The sequence below is a fragment of the Epargyreus clarus genome, unplaced genomic scaffold, assembly GCF_041222505.1.
Source record: "Epargyreus clarus isolate Ecla_fem2 unplaced genomic scaffold, WU_Ecla_fem_2.2 ptg000010l, whole genome shotgun sequence".
NCBI lineage: Eukaryota > Metazoa > Arthropoda > Insecta > Lepidoptera > Hesperiidae > Epargyreus > Epargyreus clarus.
The window spans coordinates 3,993,686-4,010,113 of NW_027332218.1; the positions used below are offsets into that span (position 1 = coordinate 3,993,686).

The 16,428-nt window shown below is 33.6% G+C and overlaps 1 protein-coding gene across 1 annotated transcript in view; it reads right to left on the reverse strand.

Moving 5' to 3' along the window:
- Positions 1 to 16,428, reverse strand: part of Gcy (receptor type guanylyl cyclase) — a 144,529-nt gene that overhangs the window by 57,064 nt on the left and 71,037 nt on the right. Inside the window, exons 2-3 of the mRNA XM_073077129.1 lie at positions 4,427 to 5,397; positions 3,984 to 4,177 (exon numbers count right to left, since the gene is read on the reverse strand). Coding sequence (XP_072933230.1) covers positions 3,984 to 4,177; positions 4,427 to 5,327 — 1,095 coding nt within the window. The 5' untranslated portion in view covers positions 5,328 to 5,397. The remainder of the gene's footprint in view (positions 1 to 3,983; positions 4,178 to 4,426; positions 5,398 to 16,428) is intronic.

Below are 16,428 nucleotides of genomic sequence, written 5' to 3' on the forward strand. Positions count from 1 at the left end.
ATGTAAAGTAGGCAAAACAACATTTGCATTAGAAAAATAGTAATTTATTCATTATAACGACAAGTCACAATTCATTTAAAATTCAATCTACCAAGAATAAATATAAGTTAACCTGTTGATAATTAAAAAGGTGAATACTGTGTCTTAATTTACTTTTATTTTAATACCTGCCAGAAATGCCAGTCAATCTTGCCTGAGGACAGAGGTATGAAGTTTGCCCTTTATAATATCTTTTTTAAAGCAATAAATTACAATAAAAAAAGCAAATGATATAAGTAAAAGAGAGTTAAAAATATAGTTGTTAGAGAAATATTAACAATTCTATCGCAATCATCTTTCTTTGAGGACATGTGATAAATAGTTAGTACCCTCTGAAGATAATAATTTAAATTGCCAGTCATAAGAAAATACAAATAGGTAGATAAATACTCTAAGATTTCCTGGGTGCCACGCACACACACACACACACATACACAAACCCTAGACCCTAGACCCAGAAAAGAAATCACAATTCATCATTTAGATATATGCCTGACCGAAGATCAAACCTAGAACCCTTTGCGCTTGCAACCGGTATCACGGCAGTTGATTTGCGATCTTTTATTTTATTATACGACCTTTATCTCAAGCCTTATGTGTTACCATATCATATAACAATGCGAGAACATACGAATGCATGGCTATGAGTAAGATGCCTTTACTTATTTTATATTCACGTAATGGTCAGATACGCAGATTGTATGATTAAATAAAGTGTAATAAAGAAGTGCCTGGTTAAATGTTAATTTTATATTGCCGCCAACTTATCATCAGGTTTTCTTGCATTATTATGAGGTAAGTTAGTGTACGGAATAAATTTTACGCCATAAATGTGTAGAGAATATTTATTTCGAATAGAAAACATTAAAAGGCAAGTTATATGTATAGTTTTTGTTTGTTTGTGTGCACACTTTCATACTTTTTACATACTTTTGTACATTTTTTGGTCAAAATGGTCATTTTTTGGTCACTGAAGCAATCTTACTCGATTGTTTCAGTGTGGGGTTGTGCAAACAACCCTTAACACGATGTTAAAACAGACCCTTAACACGATGGTAGTTATTTGTGTAATGGATGCTATCGGCACATAAATATGAGCTCACAAAACTTAAAACAGTAATCTAAATTCATCCCCTAGAAAATATCCTGAACGGGAATCGAGCCTGGCACCTTCGTGTCTCGATGGCCACTTCACCAAACTCGACAAGAGATGTTAAACATTGTTCAGAAAAATTCTAGACTTTAAGCTTTTTAATTGGATTGACCAAAAAAATGTCAACTTATCTGAAAAAAATATGTTTCGTATAAGCAACTATAAAAACAGAACTAATATATTATTATAGAGTCGATTCAATAAATTAGATCATCATTCGTTTAATAACACTCTAAAAAAATTCATTTGAATATCCCACCAAATGACTTTCAAGTTTGAATGCCAGTTTAACCGTAGGTATACATTTAAATAAATCTAAACTTAAGTGTAGGTAACAAATTATTTATACGCAAACTTTATGAAAATATTATTTAATGATTTATATTAATAGAACCACAACTAATTAGAGTTAAAGCAGTGATAGCCTAGTGGTTAAGAAACGCGGCCTCTCGATCGAGGGGTCCGAGGTTCAAATCCCAGGCACGTACCTCTGATTTTCAAATTTATGTGCGTATTAGAAATTAATTGTCACTTGCTTAAACGGTGAAGGAAAACATCGTGAGGAAACCTGCATACCTGAGAGGTTTATAAAAAAAATCTTAAAAGTATGTGAAGTCTACCAATACGCACTTGGCCAGCGCGGTGGACTATGGCCTAATCCTTCTCATTCTGAGAGGAGACCCGTGCCCAGCAGTGGGACAGTAATGGGTTGATGATGATAATTAGAGTTTGCAAAGATGGTTTGGACATAAGATATACCTTTATGAGGGCTGAAGGATTGATATAGTTATTATAAGCGTATATTATAAACCGTAAAACCTATTTCTCATGCATTTAAAATTATAAGTACAATTACAATGAACAATGTAAAAAAATACGAAAACAGGAAATAACATAATATAAACAATTAAACCACAAACATACATTGAGGGAACAAATCAATAAACATTTTGATATAATGTTTCTATACCTTGGCTCCTCAAGAAAAAAGAAAAATACATGCAAAATATTATAGGAAACAAACTCGAAAGCGTTTAAAGGAACAATACAATATTATTTTGTTTGTTGTAAACCTAAGACTTAAATCTTTATTAATATTTTGGTTTACAGTGACACTATAAATATCATGGATACTTTTTTATTTACTTTCAGGCATAATATCATGTTATTACTTATTACTTGACAGTGAGCTTAGCAGACTGCGCTGGACAAGAAGGTTGCTACTATCTTGCTTACCATAATCTGATTTCACCATCAGCACTACAGTTAAAATCGTATGCACAAATGCTGGATTGCTTAAGCTTGTAGTGTTTAGGACATTCGTCTTGTCAGAAAAAATGTAATCAATAAAAGTGACCAAAAATGATTTAAAAGTTAGGATAAAGATGAAATAGAATAATTGGTATAAATAAAACGGTAACAATATATGAAAACAAATTTTATTTTCACAATAGAAGCTCAATACCTCTGTCAATGAAAGATTTAACCGAACGAAGCGTTGGATTAGGTCGATTCAGACCGAAGATAAACGAAATAACAGTGGAGTATAGCCGAAGTTGACCCTAATAATATTTATATATTTTTTTATCCTTACAGGATTGCAGAACAGGAAAAATGACCCAGAAGTAATAAGAACTGCGATAAACAAAAGTATTTTCATGATAAAATCGAGTTTATAAATAATACTCGTAACATTGAAGTTTTAAATCATATTGCATCATACACAATACAAACTGAATTCTTGAATATTTAAATTTATGAACGTACTAAGAACTTTGGCTACTTGTTTAGTAAATGCTAAGTGATTTAGAAATGTACATTGATGTACATTTTAAGTACAGAGTACAGAGATTAAGTTCAAAGTTCCAGATATTATAATACTCAGAAATAGTCCTGGTCTGAATTAGTATTGAATTTGTTTCAATGTTGCAACTGTGTATACAAATCCGAATAATATCATTGCGATGTCGATATACCATATACATTTTAGTAATTTTAATTATTGTTTAATAGTTATAAGTAGAGTTTAAGCATCGTAGAAAGTATTATTAACGCGATGAACAATACTTAAATTAATGGTGTATAGTAAAAAAAATAACAACAATCATTCTACGAAAGTCTTTATAAGAATATGATCACTTTTGTTAAACCTCCAATCAATGTTCATAAAATTAATATGTGAGATATAATGACGAACGTTAAGAGGATCCTAATATTAAATACCACAATATCAGTAAAATTCTTGGCATCTAATATTAGTCTATAATACCTATGAAAGGCGAAAATTTAGTTGCTTGGTGATAAAAAGGCGGTAACGGCGCGGAACCTATTATAGTCGTTCAATCAACTTCCAATTACAGACAAGAGTACAGGAATTCTTATTAATTTGCTAGCGTCTTTCTTCCAGTTTACTCTGAATTCGTGTCACGGACCGATTATCCTCGCTCATTTATATTTAAATGTCTATTCAATTGACTGTGTTTGGATAATTCCGAATGCATCATTGTTCAACCCAAAATAGTGCTATTGTTGAAATGTGTAATGCCCTACTGTTGGAAATTTATCAATGTTGGTATATCAAAGTATTTTTCTTCTCATAACTACCTCAAATTTCATAGTAATTTAAATTGTGATACTGAAAACTCTAGAGAAACAAGCAAAGCAACAGAACACGGTCACGAAAATAAAACACACAAAAATTCAAAAAAACATATTTTCAAGCGGAATAAAACAATGACAAACAACAACACTGAAGTGCAATTCGATAGTAAATGTTCTCGGTAGACGTTACCTCAAAAATTTTCCGGATGGCGACGGCCGCTTGCGTGTAACTCCCCATCATTCTCGTCAAGGTTATGTACCCGGGATGCTTGTGACCAAACGCTTCAGCCTGAGCACCAGCAGTGAGAACAGGTATGCCCCAAAGACCAGCGTATCTTGCTACCGGTCCGATCACATATTCACAACCTGGCCCGATGAAAGCATCTGAAAATTCGATATAATTTAATCAATCTGTACATAATTAGATATATGTATACCAAAATTGTTTCATAATAAACAAACAATTCTAAGTTTAGGATAAATGAAAACCGGATTGGAACCAACTAAACGTAATGTACCTACTACGTATTTGACATCGTAAGGTTAATGAATGCAAAATAATTATATGAAACTGTGTTTTTTGTTAAAGTATTAATATTTTATACGCTTATTATTATTTTAAATATTACTCACCGGCGGATCCGTTTATGTAGAATTCAAAGGCAGCCAAGGGTCCCTCCACAGAAGAACACGCAGTATCTCTATAGTCAACTAAAATTTTCCAGTTCGGTAGCGGTCCGTCAAAGTCAGTCACAGCTGATATAGCCTTCTCGATTATAGGTAATACTTTAGCTAGTGAAAAAACTTGATTTGGATCAGCTGGCAGCAATACACCCAATTTTACTATCTTCTTATGAAATTGGTGGGTCTCTGGTCTTAAGGTGAAGTTTGTTTTTTTGATGTGGTAAGCATTTGACTCTAAATCATGAGGATATCCAAGTGCTTGCAGATCATCGTATATATCCCTTACATACGGTGTCGTGGTCGGATACTTGGTTACATTTGTCGGAACATCTTTATTCTTATAATAACTTATGCTGATTTCTGGACTTTTCTCATTAGAGTATTTTTCATCTTTTTCATATTCATCACCAACTTGCACAACCTCATTATCTTTCCGACCGTCTTCAAACAACTTATTCTTAGAATCATCATACTTTATAGTATCAGTTATGAATTCATTCGCATCGTATTCTCTCTTTGTCTTGTATGTCTTTACATTTACGTCACTAACACTAACATCACACATAATTATCACATTGAAAACACATATATAGAAAACAAGGAATGATATTAACATTGGTATTTTAAAGTTTTTTATTGATTTCTGTGTGTGTTTAGCGGCTTTAATCTCGTGTGTTTGAGCATCGTCCAAAGACTTATTGAGTTGTTTGAGAGCATTGTGTGTGTTCTTTGAATTTTGAAGTATTCTTCTTTTTCTGAAGTTGGCTCTATTTTCATAGGATATTTCCTTGCTGCTATTAACCTTTGTTAAGTATGATGGGAGAATCGCATACACGATCTCCTTTAGCATTGTAATATATATTTATCTCATTTTACTCCGTCACTTTTCGGGTCGACCCAAATGTTTCATCTGCAGGACACTGTGGAATTGATACAATGAAAACGAACGCCAAGATCGTTGTTCCGATAACAGAATCTTATCTACGGTCCCCATGAGGTTAATACACATTTTATTTTATTACATACGAGTCCTACTTGTAAAATACACAATACGTGTGCGTAAAATTAAGGTCGCAAAAAGAAAATCTAGTAAGTAAACGCGGTCATGCAATTACCAAAAATAAGTTTGAAATATTATTTAATCGTAAAGGTCTGCTGAATAACAATTCAAAAGGCTACAACATATCTTGATAATTAAAACGAACTTGGTTTTATAAATGGTTAAATTTGACTTAATTGGGCATTCAGTACAGACGGTTTCCGGTAGTGAGCGTGATACTGGTGATATGGTAATCTTATTATTTGGTTTAAGGAATTTACGTTTAATATGAGTATTTGAACAACTCACAAGCATACACGTGGCTACCCTCCTGCTGTTTTATGACCATCATTGGCACTACTCTACCATTACCTGAGCCATATACGCGATAAATAGTAGTATATTCCTTCAATAGAAATTAAATAAAACCTTAATAAAGTTTTTACGTGTGTTCGTGAATATAAATCATATTATTCTTCTGTAAAAATGCAAGTGTAATCCACCTGTCAGCACTTAGTATTCTACTTCTGGACATAATCCTCCCAAAAAGTTTCCTGTAGAAACCTGTACATTTTCTCAACGGGATATTTTAGAATGTAGTAGAAATACAGTACTACCGGGAATTAACCACTGCTACACCGATTTCAAACTTGCAGCGATTTTTGAGTTTTTGCAGGGTAATTTTCGTCCTGAAGAGTAGCAACATAACAATCTTTTATGGATTTCAGGAAGAATTCTTCCATTCCTAGAATTTCAGGTAGAGTTCATTGACGGCAGTGATCACTTGCGATTAAGTGACTACATTTGCTACTACAGTCTTATAAAAATTAGACAGTGTTATCCATTCTCTAGATTTTTTTATAATTTAGGAGTAGTAGAAGAGCATGCAGTCCATCTGATGGTAAGTGGGTACTGTCGCCCATGGACATCTGTAATCAACACCAGATAGGATTGGATATTTCTACCTGAGGTCAGCCACTACGAGTATGTGCCGCTACCGTTGAGCACTAACTTGGAACGCCTCGGAAAATTATATCTCCCTTACCACAGCCTTAAGTCAGAACACAGCAGCGCTTAACATTTCAGTTAATAGGCAGAAATAGGTGTGGCGGTGGTGCCGCCAGAGTATATGTTATTATTAGTTTCCTACACCTTCGTATAAATAACATGTAGATATTTGTATAATGATGGGATAGTAGAACATCAATATTAATATAAACTCAAGGTTACAAGATTTTGTATCGTGTGACTAATCGTGCATACCTTCAGTGATAAAGTCTTCACTTAAATATAAACAGACTGATGATTCTGCATATTACTATATTTATTTATATCTTGAGGAAAATGTATATTTTGTAACGTTTCGTCTATATAAATAGGTATTATCTGCCTGTAATGTGGAATTAACTGACATTTTTACAAGTTGTTAATTTTTAACTTAATTCGTATAAATGTGAGAGTCGGGTTATGAACAGATTTTTACCCAATTAACCCCATTGAAATTTGTATACACATTTGTTTCGAATGACAATGCAAGATACACTTGGTGACGTCATTCTAAATCTAATATGGCGGACGCTTCAATATGGCGGAACCGTATTTTTATGCACCTCTATAATATGGGTATCAAATAAAAGGTTTTTTCAAGAACATAAAAAACAAAATGACGTTAGTAAATAATCTTGTTTATTTTTAAATCATTTTTGGAATAACAAGATGTTAAATGATTTGAAGTAAAACTTTAATAGAAATTTTATGGAAAAATAGAAAATTTGTACAGGGAAAGGAAATAACATTTTTAATATTAGATATACCTACTACGGAGACTGCGGAGAATAAAGTTTTTCGAATGTATGTCTCATTCTGTTGTATGCACTATATACTATATACTATAGCCTAAACAGCTGACTGATTTTATCATCTCGTTAGATTTCTCTAAATTATGACAGTAATTTAAGCTACATTACTACACTTTGAACTTTAGTTAATTATTTCTAAACACTCGAACTTTTAGTTTTTATAATAATTACAACAACAATTCAATTAATAGCCAGGAACTTTATTTTTAAATACTTTGACGTCACGAGTGTAAATAGCGTAAACGTACATACATAATTATACATTTCCATTAGGAGTTCACTCAACCGTCTTCACACGTGTAGAGCTGTTAATAATATATTTAGCCGATGATCAGATACTGTATTACACTGAATACGACATGGAAATATCTGCGGCATTCAGTTTTCTTCGCATATTTATTTGCTAGTAAAGCAAGTGATACATCGCCATTTGGTATTGGAACAACGTAGTGAAGTATAGATCAGTCGTCATTTGTAAGGAAAGCACTGCGCTCAGAAATTGGACAATAAGATTAACGCTTAAGGGATAGTTAATCTGTAATACTACGTATAGGTATAGCAGATTAATTGCATATCATCAACCCATTAACGTCCCACGTCCCACTGCTGTCCCACGTCCCGCGGACGGGTCTCCTCTCATAATGAAAAGGATTAGGCCATAGTCCTCCCCACTGGCCAAAAGCGTATTGGTAGACTTCACATACCTTCGAGATATTTGTTTTTATAAATCTCTCAGTTATGCAGGTTTCCTCACGATGTTTTCCTTTACCGTTTAGCAAGTGATAATTAATTTCTAATTGCACATAACTTTGGAAAATCAGAGGTGCGTGCTTGGGATTTGAACCTCGGACCCCTCGATCGAGATGCCGAGTTTCTTAACCACTAGGCTATCACTGCTTTCTTGTGCCAAAAAAATATATAATAATCGGAAATATGGATTCGACTCTAATGATTGAGGACTAAGAAAGTGACTGCATTATATGTCAAAAATAAAAATTTGAAATCATACACTTAGACAAAAACAGTAAGACTAAAAAAGGTATAAATTTAGACAATTTCTTTTACATTTGCTCTCCTGCGAACTAGAATATTCTGTTCTTGGATCATTAGGCCGTCGGTGTAGCATATAAAACGCATATGCCATATAATACAGAGTGACGGGTAATTATCCTCATCATTACATCACTAATGATCCTCATATGTAAATGTAACACTTCCGTTGTTTAAAAATAGATGTGATAAATAGCAATAATACGAGCATATGAGTAACTACTGATAAACAATGAAGTTTTGTTTTAATATATGTATCTCAGATTACCATTTCATAAAAGGAATTGATATTACGAGTAAAGGAATAGGTATTAGTAATAGATACTAAAAGGTTTTTTTTTTATATTATAGGAGTAGCAGACGAGCATGCAGTCCACCTGATGGTAAGTGGCTACTGCCGCCCATGGACATCTGTAATCAACCCCAGATAGGATTAGATATTTCTACCTGAGGTCGGCCACAGATGCGCCGCTATCCCTGAGGACTAAGCTGGAACGCCTCGGAAAAGTATGTCTCCCTTACCACACCCTTCAATACGGAACACAGCAGCGCTTAACACTGCTGTTATTAGGCAGAAATAGGTATGGCGGTGGTGCCGCCGGAGTTGAACCACAAAGGGTTCTACCACCTTCTAAGGTACATGGAGTGTTGTGGGCCGTAAAGGTGCCACGGCTACCTATATGAATTTCTAGCATGAAAAAGTTCTTGTGTTTCTCTTAAAGACCACCATTATAGTTCTAAGGAATGGCAACGTATCTCTGACTGGCTCCAGAGGAAACCACTGCTCTATATCGAGATTTTTACGGATGTCCATTGTCGGCAGTGTGAGCAGACAAACCATTTGATTAAAAATTACTACTGCCGCTTATGGACGTCGATAATGAACCCTAAGATTAAAGTTCTACCTAAGGTTGGACACAAATCCGTTGCTACTCCTGAGAATTACGTTGGACCACCTGGATAGATATATCTCCCTTTAAAACATGAACAGCAGCACTAAACATTGCTGTTATGAGGCATAAATATATATGTCGGTGATGCCTCTGGAATCGAACAAATAAGGGACTTTCCAAATCATACCAATTATCATTATCGATACATAAGTCATCAAGAGTACTGTGCACTAGAACTAAAATATCTTCTTCGTATAGTCCTCGTAAAACTGCTAGTCCGCTCTGAATATAGAAATGAATCGCGTCGCCATACCAAATTGTATAACTACAACTGCTCGCAACAACTTCAGAGCGGACTTGCAGTTTGGCGTGGACTATACTAGATCGTAAAGTATTCTTGAAGTTCATTTTATTAATGTCTTGTACTTACTCGTAAAACAAATATTGTAATTTAAAATGTTTTCTATACATAATGCTGTCTTTTGCTTCGTGTAACATGATTAAATATCTTTATGTTCTAATGTTTATCTAATGAGAAGCAATATTTACATACATTTCTAGTATTATACAATTTATATTCCTATATTTATTACCTTATACCGATCATTGCTGAGATTATTATGAAATAAATTAAACGATAAGCTCGTAATTATTATAATTATTTCATAAATGCACGGATTGTACAGTAATGGCCGTAATTTTATTTTTAGTGCGCTTACCTGTAGGAATAAATTATTTACATAACTTTACTTTGTTATTTAAGTAATCTTTTTAATAACAAATATTTTTGTATTTGCATAAAAATGTTGATATTACTAAAATTGTATATAAATTACGCATAGATAAGTATATATATCTCACCGCCTTATAATTGAAGGAAGCCATTAAAAGGCTGACAATTCTGTCAGCTGTTTAATGACTGTCATGGTGTAATTTACGCGGAACAATGCGCGGTTAAGTAGTGCAAAAACACGAAATCTAAGAAAAAGTGCGGAGAAATATCGTTTCATTCGTAAATGATTTAAAAACTACATTTTTTTAATATTTTTCAAACACGAAAATATATGACAGTGACCATTTAAATTGTCAAACCATGTAACTAGTTACATTTTCATGTTAGGAGTGAGTTATCTTTACTAATCTATGAAATTACATGTACATTTTAAATAAGTGCAACATTAAGATACTGGACAAACGCAAACGAATAAGCGCGACTACTTGTATGAAAATAACTTACTCGGATGTATTCGTATTCGGTACTCTCCTCATATACTCGTCCAATATTCGCGCGGTTACAGTTTTTCGGCGCGAGCCAAAGAATTATATGTGTGTATTGACATATTCGTCATTATTCGGCAAGTTATTCGGTAGATTGTTCGCGATAATAACAGGTTATTAATTATCAGTAATAACCAATTTTGCCTACATAATTTCGAACTCGAAGTATGGCAGACATAAAATGGTTCAGTAGCATTACCATGAGTTGGCATAGAAACGCCACTATAGAAATGGTAAATAGAAAACTATTGTCATTTTGCTAGTGAATAACATAACTACTATCGTTACGGTATTTCTTGACAACGTCTGTCAAATTAATGACTCATGGGACCGAATTTGTATGGCAATAGATCATAATGACATTCGCTAGCGATTTGATTTCGATATGTTTTTTACGTATCGAGTTACGTCACTACGGATTTTAGTTCTACGAGTAACCACCAGAGGCGCTGTACAATTTTTCATACATTTATTTTACGCAGTCGCTAGCGAGTAATACTTTTGTAAACTCATGGTAGTCCTACAGATTGATTATATTACTCGTATTATTACTAATGGACATAAATGAGACGTTAGACATGACAAATGTGCGATGACCTAATGTTGACAACTATACTACTGCATACCTACTCAATAATATATGTATCAACTTATCTTACATGTTTATTATGTACCCTTTGGACGTAAGCGTAATATATTATGCATATTACGTTATTATTTGTACATAGGTGTGGAATTAAATAATTAGGAACAGGAATTTAAATGAATGGAACGTCTCAAACACTATTTTTGTAATATTAATGCGTAAGAAATAATTTTCACACTGCGTTTCCTTTTATTTTTTCCAATTTTCGTTCTATCAAAAATAATGATTTTTCAAAATAGACAAATTTAAAAAATTGTTAAATACTTATCATATTGTTAATTTATTCGATTGCATACTCGTTTGCTTCTTCTATATTATATAACAAATACATATTATAAAAATAAAATTATCATTATGACGAATAACTATTAATAAGACTTATAAAGAACTGTTTTTTTCAATGCTAAGACTGTTAACGCCATTATTCTATTTCTATTCCATAGACAGAATATCTCAAATGTGATGCATAGATATAATATATTATGATGGCGTTACATACCGATGACCTTCCATTAATAATTCTAGAATAACATCTAGTAGTAATATATAGCTTCGTAGTTAGAATTCCATACCTACGTCGATGTTTCCTGATAAGTAAAGATCCGTCCGATAACGAGCGATTAAAATAGCGTATAAAGTGAACGTAACTCATATAAAACTAAATAGACAGGCGTTTTGCGTAATCGTATAAAGCAGGTAACATATGAGCGACAATAAGGTAATATACAAGCGACAGCCCGCACGGACGACCGTCGCTGGCTGTTGTTAACAGTCTTTAGCGAGAGTCGTCAGTGACTGTCGAAAAATATTGATGTTCGTTTTACGACCATGTTTTGTCATCGATCGTATATGACAGTCTGCGATGGTTTTCAGCGAACGTTGACAGCAGTAACCGTCGCGGACTGTCGCTCTTCTGTTAGAGCCCTTAAAATATTATGGTTTAAAATGGTAGATAATATACTACGTAAAGTATTACTGATTTTTTTGTACTGGAGTTTAATTAATTGACGTGTGTTTTGTACATCCATTATGTATTTTTTATTAAAATATGATATATTTCCTGAATTAATTACGCAAAAACCTCATGTCATTACTCATTTGCACATACTTTTGGTGCCGTATAATATGATGCACATTACATAAAGTTTTAATTAAATGTCCATTAATCCATATTGTAAGTAGTCCGTACAAAGAAATTATTTTTAATGTGTTACTTTTTAATACTCAGAATAAACAGAATAATGTTAAATACAAAATAATTGACACTATACTTTTTAATGTGTTTCGCTTTCCGCTTCAAATTAGCTGTACTTTGAATAGAGCCTAAGCATAGTTTTATTAATGGGAATTAAACAGGCCTATGGAGAAAAGTTAGTTATATCTTGAATCTGCTTGAATAATTGATTAAATATTGTTAGATAATTGTTTTTTTATTCTAAAACTATCAACTTTGCTCATCAGTCAAGAGAAAATGATTAAGTTTCATAATGACCTAAAAAAGTTCAAAAGCACAAATAATAGAGTATTGGACAAAAAAATCAAGTGTTTATATTTTGGTCTAAGAAATATAGCCTTGTGACATACGGACAGACAGCGGAGTCTGATTAATAGTGTAGTTTTTACCATTTGGGTAAAGTGCTCCAAAAAGTAGGTAATATTTATTGTATGAAGTTAAAGTAAAGCCACAGAGGAATAAATTACTCAACAATGCTAGCCTTAATGCTTTTCTTAAATTTTCTTAGTTACACCACTTAAAATATGTATAATCTGTACCCTTAATAATTCTATATATACTATACGAAAATATCTTTAATTAAGTACCTACTTAGGCGTTAAAAGTGTACGTATCATCAATCCATACAGTAAATAGTTAGCATTGAAGCAATGCGTTTAATTTAAAAACTTAAACACAATCTTAAAAAAATTAAAAATAATATCTTAATATTGAAAACAAACAATAAAAACGTGAAACATTTCCAAAAAGTAAAATGCATGTTTGCAAGATGTTTGACTCTAAACTAAGTTACAATCTCATTTCATTCGAAAGTCACCAATCTCATTGGGAGTAATGATCTCCTCATAAAGCTAGTCGATCAAAAAACAAGTATTGTGAACACGTAATCGTGACGTCATCTCACGTTTTCAAATCCAAAGCCAAGAAGGTTACGTACCGAACATAATAAGTAAATAATAACTGTACTCTACCGCTTATAATAACTGTCCTGCTGATTTTAACAATGGCATGAGAGGTAGAAGCAGGATGCTTCCACGCAGGAGGTACCACCGGCACACTTGATTCTAACGTGGAGCAATTCGGCGTTTATAGCAAGCTAGGACTGCCGTAAGGTAGACTTTAATCTTATTTCTGGTTGATACAAATGGCCATCAGGCACATTATTGATGTGAAACATCTATAGCCGCACGTAAAACCGATTTCTGGCGTGGCGACGGCAGAAATCGCCACGGCATGCGTCGCCACGCCACGATGGTATATATATATAGTCTATATGCAGTAGTGTGTACGGTGTGGCGACGCGTCGCCATGCGCAATCGACTGTGCGATTCTCTCCCACTCGATCTGGCGTTAATTTGTATTTAATGAAAATAAATGTTTATTCAATAAATAGTCATCGTTATCTGGAAAAAAATCGTAATATTTTATTTTATCATTATGACATATTTAGTTCCTATCACAATATGTTCTTTTCTGCATATTACTTTTACAAAATAATGTCAATGTTTCACATCTGCCAGGCGTCCCGTGACGGCTCACATATTTTTTATTTTTATAACATAGGAGTAGCAGACGAGCATGCAGTACACCTGATGGTAAGAGCCTACTGCCGCCCATAGAGATGTGTAATCAACCCGAAATAGGATTAGATATTTCGACCTAAGAACTAAGTTGCAACGCCTCGGAGAAATTGATCTCCCTTACCACACCCTTCAAACCAGATCACAGCAGCGCTTAATAGTTCTGTTGGCAGAAATTGGTGTGACGGTGGTGCCGCCTTAGTCAGACTACAAAGGGTTCTTCCTATGAATTCCTCTATCGCCATGTGAGAGCCCCATCCAGATCGGGTTAATTGTTCCCAAAATGAAAACGGCTAAAATTTTAGTGTCGTAATTATCGTAAAAATATAATATTTTATACCTATTACAAACAAATGAAATACAACAAATATTAAACATAAGACCTTATGTATACATCGTTATGTTACCAACTTATTTTTGGTAAAAACTATTTATTCAGATGTTTCTTTTCTGTAACCTTAAATATTATTGTAAGTTACCTACGTTTAGTATGGGTAAAGTAAAAATAAATATATTTTATTTAATCATATGTTCCATTTTGGTATGATATGTTTTTATGTTACAAACTGCGTAAGTGAGTAGGTAGGTACGTATTAATATTATCTGTCTGTTTACATGATATAGAAAGTGCAAAAGTTGTTTTCATAAAACTTTTTACTTCTTAGAGTTAGGTTAGTTTATGTTTGTCCCTGTAATCTGGAGACCAGAATATAGCTTCGATATTCCCTACCTGTCGTAAGAGGCAACTTAAAGAGGGCGTTTTAGGTTAGGGTCGGTAAGAGTGGCAGAGTTCGAACCCCGAGAAGAAGGATGGTATGTGCGGCCACACATTATAATCATTCGGTAGATGTGGTCAGCACAAATGCTCACCGAAGCCGAGCCCCACCGAGACACCGCCCAGGAGACTTCAGTTTGGTTCCGTTGGAGTTATTAAATATTCTGTACCGGTAATTTTTCCTTAACATTCACCATCTTAACTTGAAAATAGACTTAACGAAAACGATCGTGAATTGTACAGTTAAATTACAATAGGGCCCTAAAATTACAGTTTAATCTTGTTAGTTAAGGATAAGTACACAAAACATTTAAGAGGTGCCAGGACACTTTGCTTTACTGTGGACGCACCACCACACCACACCAATAATATCGGTCTTGACCGTTATTTGGATGTGTTAAATCTTTGGGAGTAACAATACGGTGTGAATTGTTTGATTTTCGTGAGGACTCTCATCCTATTTAAGGTTAATTACAGTTGTTCAAGAACAATAATTACCACTATAAGGAAACTACACGCTTGCTATTTTCATCGCACAAACTGTTACAAACTTTAAGTTCTAGTTCTAAGTTATATTGCAGTTGTTGTCTAAGTTGAAGTTACTTGTAAGTCAGTTGTGGTAGTCCAATTACGTAAGCATGCGAAACCACGGGCAAAAAGTCGGTGGGTACCCAAAAAAGTAATGATTATAGAGTTATGAGCGGTGAAATAAAAAACATAAACTTGTTGCTACGTTGTCGGTATGAATCAGGTGGTTCGGGCCGTGTTACACTGAATGCGATAAAATATATAAAAAAGACTAAATCGTTTATTGTAAATATCTTATTTTTATAATATAAGAATGATGTACCAAGCGAGCTTGCAATCCACTTGATGGTAAACGGTTACTGCCGGCTTTAGACAGCTGTAAGGAACTGCATAGACTTGGGACTTAAAGCCAACCACAGATGCGTTGCCACTGCCAATTACTAAGACGATCGCATCATACGTAGATCATTGGCATTAACATTTAGACACTGAAACGTAACAACTGCTTTGCGCTAGAAATAGGTGCGGCGGGGGTACCTCCCCGTTGACTACTTTATTTTAGCACATAAATAATATAGTGAAGAATAAGTTTTTTTTTTGTTTGTATATTCGATTTAGATTGTTATTCTGTTAAAAACCTTGTTTACGAAGAACTTTAATAATTCAAACTATTATGCTTGTTTTTGTATCCACCTTCAATTCTTCCATATTTTATATTACAGCTTCCATATATTACAGCTTTATGAACGACATTAGCTTTATAAGTGGTATTTCTAAAAATAGCCCGTGACTTTGTGTCGATATTTTTAGAAACGAGTTTTGGTTTTTAATGGTATGGTCTCTCTTAAGATTAGAACCTGCACAATTATTATAAAATAATAATCGTATTCGTCTAACAAGGACTTTGATAATAATCTTTAAAAAAATAATAAGGAGTTTGAGTGTATACGTAATTTATACATAAGAGTACATCAATTTTGTGACTACTATTCTTCATTTATAACGAATATTTGAAAGTACTATTATGTTATTTATTACCAAAAATGAACACTACCATCCGCTATTGTAA